Below are 5,654 nucleotides of genomic sequence, written 5' to 3'. Positions count from 1 at the left end.
CCCATTTAAGAGCTGACCACCAGTGGGGAAGGATCTCTCTGGAGATCCACTCCACTGGAGTTTCTCATGTGAGCCCTGGTTACAGGTGAGTGTATCTATTATTTCTGTTTCCTGCTTTGGTGTAATAGCATCATAGCCAAGCTCTCTGTTATACCTTAACATCTGTATATTTATTAATTGTACACTGCTATACCATAACATCAGTATATTCATTGATTGTACAGCATGACAATGCTGGAATTAAACATGGTGGATAACTTTAAAAATTTGGTTTTAAATTTTGGAATTAAGACATTCATCTTTTTACTTAAAAATTGTATCTGTTAACAGTGATATTTAGATGTTTTTAAAAAGTTTGCATAAATGAACTGAGGAAAGATACACTGAATTTTCAGCACCAGAAAGGAGGGAAAAGGCTTTTCAAACTTCCTATTTCAGAAGTTTCATTAGCTTGCATATGTATTATATAATCATAGGATGGGGAAGGAATATTTTTGACTGTATTGCCTCTTTCTGGAATTTGAAAGCATTAAAACTTCTTCTGAAACATTTAAACCCTTCAGAGTGTAACTATTCCTTAAACATGAATTTGTTCATATAACATCAAGTCACAAACACAGAAGTTAAATAGTAGTTAATGGTTAACTTCTCTAGTAAAAAGAAAACCTGCTCGCAGAGAATGTAAAATGTTTGAAAATTGCAAGTGTTGCATTTTGTGAAGCTTGCATATAAAAAAGTATCTTTCTTCTGCTTATTTTTTTCATTATTTTTTTCATTACCTATGCCAATTGCAAAAATGTCAAAATTTTAACTTAATATTCAAGACGACATATAAATACACGTCATGGCTTTAGCTTTAGACAATAGCATAATCAAGGACATTTCTGAGACTACCCAGCTTCACAGCTAATGTAACTGACAAATAATTGCAATGCACTGTTGTCTTTTCAATATCTTCCTTCACTTCCTATTAGCAAGGCTTGAAGATAGTTCACCATGCTGATAAGACACTAGCCAGCTTCTGTAAATGGCAAAAGAGTGTCAATCCTAAGAGTGACATCAACCCTACACACCACGATGTGGCTGTTCTTCTAACAAGGTATGTCAACAGTTCAGCAGGTGTGACCAAATATTGTTGTTACATTTCTTTTGATGATGATTTTTTTAAATGCTCATGTCATCACTTAGTTCATCCTGCATAGAACCATGAAAACTTGCTGTTTCTGAAATACCACAATGAATGCAAAATAACATAGTGTGAGCATTCCTGATACTCAAACAGGCAGAAAATGTGAGTTATATTATAAAAACGTGGTTAAGGTTAGACCTGCTGTTTTAAAGATGTTGTTTTTCATTTGTTTTCAAAGTACACATAATAGTCCCTGTTCATATGTGAGTGTATTATTAGAGATGCGTCTTAGACAGGAAATTGGGAACTGTATGCCTCGAGAGATTAGCAATTTACAGAGCTCAAGTCATTTTCTCCACTTGATCCTGTTTCATCTAGTGCTCAATCACTTCTTTGTTCTCCTTTGATGGGATGTACCAAAATAACCCACTGAGTAGACGAGCAATTCTATAATGGCAAATCCTCAAATAACAACAGTTACACCTCAGAATGGAAGAGTACTTTATGAAGACTGCAGTTTAAAGTGTGCGATTTTTAAATATTATCGCATTATTCAATGAGAAACAACATATATACTTATTTATGAGCGAGCAATGGAGACACAGAAAACTCAAAAATTTGAGGTTATGCAGGGGGTTTTTGGTAGGGTGCAAAGCAGAAATTCTGCTTGCCTGTCAGAATGGATTCAGAGCTGAGAGGAAAGATTAGGTTTCAGATCCAGAAAAAGTTTTTTAAACAAAAAAAGAAAATCAACAACAACAACAAAAACCCTCAAGTGGTATGAGAAGAACGAGAAAAAGAAATCTCAAAATGTTGAGTTGTTTAGCCCTTCAGATAAACAGGCTTTAGACAGTTTATTTGAATGAAGATGAGGTGTTGTTGGGTAGCCACTCTGGCAACCCTTCAGTGTCTGCAAACGTGTTGTACCTGGCAGAGCTGAAATACAGGATTAAATAACATTCTTTGTTATAAATCTGCCATTTAGCCTATGGCACACTATTGCAGTGGGATGTTCCCCAGTGAAAGAGCCTGAGATGAGGTTGTAACCCTTCAGCCTGCTCTGATTGAACTGGGAGAAGTTAAATCTATCCGACCTCCACAGGACATCTGAATCATTCCTTTCTTTATAAGTCGTGGACATAAAGGTTTGTATTATGACTTGACCTGTTCAGAGGCAAAACATACATTTATTCTTTTCTAGCAGACTGCTCAGCATCCAGCTAGACATTTTGAAGGAAGGGACCACTTTCTGACAGTTCCTTAATGCTCATGCTGACATGGCAGCACATGCCTACTTGCTAGGGACAATAGCCCATGCTGAGGGAGTGAAGTTGTTAGCCTGAAGAGTTTACAGGGATTTTAGCTTCAGGTTAGTATGCATTCTGTTCTGTAATGGCACTGTAACACTGGCTGCCTGTAGCTGTGAGTCCTGTGTCCTATGTGAGATAGTAGAATTAAAGGGAGAGTTTTCTTTAAAATGTAAGAGAGAACTAATAAATACTTGTGCAAAATTAAAGGAAAGGAAACCCAGCATGCATTTTGCCATCAGGCATTTACTAGAAAACTTCAGATGTGCTATGATCAAAATGCTGTCAGAGATGGAGGTTTTAAAACTTTCTTATGTGAGTTGAAAATAAGCATGTGTTTAAGCACTATAGCAGTGTCAATATCACTATAATAAATCATCAATGTAATGCAATAGTAGCAAAAGTGTATGTTTATAAAATGTTATCACAACTACTGCTTAAAGCACAGATACGTCAGAACTGATGTGCTATGAGTTGGAAACATACCACCCAGTGTGAGGGACATTGCAGTTGCTTTTAATCTCTTTTAATGACAAGTCATTTTCTATGATTTTAGAAAGGACATTTGTGCTGGCATGAATCGTCCGTGTGAAACCTTAGGTTTATCTCATCTGTCAGGCATGTGTCAGCCTCACAGAAGCTGCAACATCAATGAAGATTCTGGTCTTCCGTTGGCGTTCACTATTGCTCATGAACTTGGACACAGGTATAATGGAAGGTGAAGGGGGACCCTGCTGAAGTTGAATTATAATTTGCATATAATTTTTATATAATTTGCATAAATTGCCAGACAGAAACAAAAAGAGTGATTTGATGCATCTTTATTATTAAATCAAAACCACAGTTATTTTTAATGAATAAAAGAATAAGAAACAAATTCTTAAGCCTTTGACTTTTTTGTAATTACAACTCTTTACTATACTCCTCTTAATAGTCTACTACATTAGTACATTAGGATGAAATAATTCAGCTGTAAAGAATCATCACTTAATGCTTTAACTTTTCACTTTTGTTCATTTTTTGATCCTGCACTAATTTACTATGCAATTACTTGACATGATCTTCAGATCAATAATTTACATAAAAAAATAACTGTCGTATTTGCTATTTCAGTATAGCAGATCAGATAGAAGCCTTTTTTTTTTATAAAACTAGTCAAGCTTCACAAGAATATCAGTTTTCCGCCTTACTAAGGTTACCTTCTGGATTTTTCTTAGTAACTACTAGCCTCTGCGGATTAAATTTACATTGTGGATTCACATAGGTCAAGTTTCCTTACTAAAATTACTTGGCATTCAGTTTGGGATTGAGAACTGGCTGAGTGGCAGAGCTCAGAAGGTGGTCATCAGAGGCACAGAGTATTTGGATACACGTAACAAATGGTGAGCCCCAGGAGTCTATTCTGGGTCCAGTCTTGTTCAGCATCTTCATCAGTGACCTGAAAGTAGGGATAGAGTCCACCCTCAGCAAGTTTGCTGATGATACAAAGCTGGGAGGAGTGGCTGACACATGATTCAGCAAGATGTGGACAGGCTGAAGAGTTTCACAGGGAGGGACTTGATGAGGTTTAACAAGAGCAATTGCAGAGTTGTGCAACAGGAGTAACTGCATGCATCAGTACAGGCTGGGGAATGACCTGCTGGAGAGCAGCTCTGGAGATAAGGACCTGGGGGTCCTGGTGGACAACAGGTTGGCCATGAGCCAGCGATGTGCCCTTGTGGCCAAGAATTCCAATGGTATCCTGAGATGCATTAAAGGAAGTGTGGCCAACAGTTTGAGAGAAGTTATTCTCTGCTTTGACTCCACCCTGATCAGGCCACATTTAGATTGCTGTGTCCAGTTTGGGGCTCCCCAGGTCAAGAAGAACAGGGATCTCCTAGAAGGAGTCCAGTGGACAGCCACAAAGATGACTAAGAGCCTGGAGCATCTCCTGTATGAGGGAAGTCTGAGTAACCTGGATCTATTCAGCCTGGAGAAAAGAAGATGGAGAGAGGATCTGATAAATGTTCTCAAATATCTAAAGGGAGGTGGGGGGCAAATAGATGAAGTCAGTCTCTTCTTGGTGATGGCCTAAAACTTGAACATAGGAAGTTCAGCACTAACATGCGGAACAACTTCTTTACGGTAAGGGTGATGGAGCACTGGAACAGACTGCGCAGAGAGGTGGAGTTTCCTTCTATAGAGATATTCAAGACCCATCTGGACACCTACCTGTGTAATCTTTTTGTAGGCACCAGCTTTAGCAGCAGAGTTGGACTGGATGATCTCTTGAGGTCCCTTCCAACCCTTGTAATTCTGTGATTCTGTAAGTCTGCCACTGGGATTTTTTTGCTTTAAACTAGATTTATCCATATTCTATCTTTGTGAAGGTGTTTTGGTTAGTTGCTTTATTAAACTCATATGAAATAATTTATCTTTTGAACGTTTTGACACTTGATTTCCTCAAGGTACAACATTATCACATGGGCAGGTTTGCATGCAGCTCTCTGCTGGGCTAGGTGACAGGTTTATTCTTGTATCACATCACTTTCTGTATATACGCAACTGCCACTCAGGCTGAAGTATGTACTTCCTGATGGTATGTAAAATCTTATATGAAAATAATTAAAGTATGAATTGGCCTTTCTTTATTCAACCTGTGAATTCTCAGAAATGAAAGAATGATGATTATTTCAGTTAGATTTAGGTGCTTTAAGGACTGATCCCCACATCTTGCTGACAGGGAACTTTTTTCATTGATAATAGTTGTCAGAAAATACTTTTTCCCCATAGACTATCTGTGACCTTCTCCTGATCTAGCTCATGTCCTTTAGATACTATGAGACAAAATACAGCTGTGTTGCCATGGCATGGATGCTGCATGGCCTTGCCTTCAAGGATTGTCTACCAAAAGAGAGTGATAGTTACAAATTAATTATGAATGCTATCTTTCACTCAAGCAGGGTTAGAGAAAAGGAATTAAAAATTTCAAATACAGATAATAAAACTCTGTAAGAACAGATGAGGGGGGAAAAAATCCCGTTTTTAATGGTTGCAATAAGTCTCTCCTGCCCTCTAGGCAGTCACAGCCATCTGTGGCATCAGATCCTGTTTGTAGAAAAGGACCTGTCACTAGGGGGACACACTTGCTTTTACAACTCAGGCCCTCACTGGAGTTAGTTTGACTGAAATCATGCTCTGCCTTTAGAACTATTTGAGTCATGGTACAATTACATTTT

At 38.0% G+C, this 5,654-nt stretch overlaps 1 protein-coding gene across 3 annotated transcripts in view; it reads left to right on the top strand.

The window, feature by feature from the left end:
• The window catches only part of ADAMTS12 (ADAM metallopeptidase with thrombospondin type 1 motif 12), a 171,918-nt gene that overhangs the window by 97,144 nt on the left and 69,120 nt on the right, over positions 1-5,654 (top strand). For all 3 annotated transcript variants that reach the window (XM_010725311.3, XM_019610350.2, XM_019610349.2), the window contains exons 6-7: positions 975-1,099; positions 2,993-3,142. In XM_010725311.3, coding sequence (XP_010723613.2) covers positions 975-1,099; positions 2,993-3,142 — 275 coding nt within the window. The remainder of the gene's footprint in view (positions 1-974; positions 1,100-2,992; positions 3,143-5,654) is intronic.

The sequence above is a fragment of the Meleagris gallopavo genome, chromosome Z (genome assembly GCF_000146605.3).
Source record: "Meleagris gallopavo isolate NT-WF06-2002-E0010 breed Aviagen turkey brand Nicholas breeding stock chromosome Z, Turkey_5.1, whole genome shotgun sequence".
NCBI classification, from domain to species: domain Eukaryota; kingdom Metazoa; phylum Chordata; class Aves; order Galliformes; family Phasianidae; genus Meleagris; species Meleagris gallopavo.
This window is presented reverse-complemented; position numbering and strand designations above follow the sequence as displayed.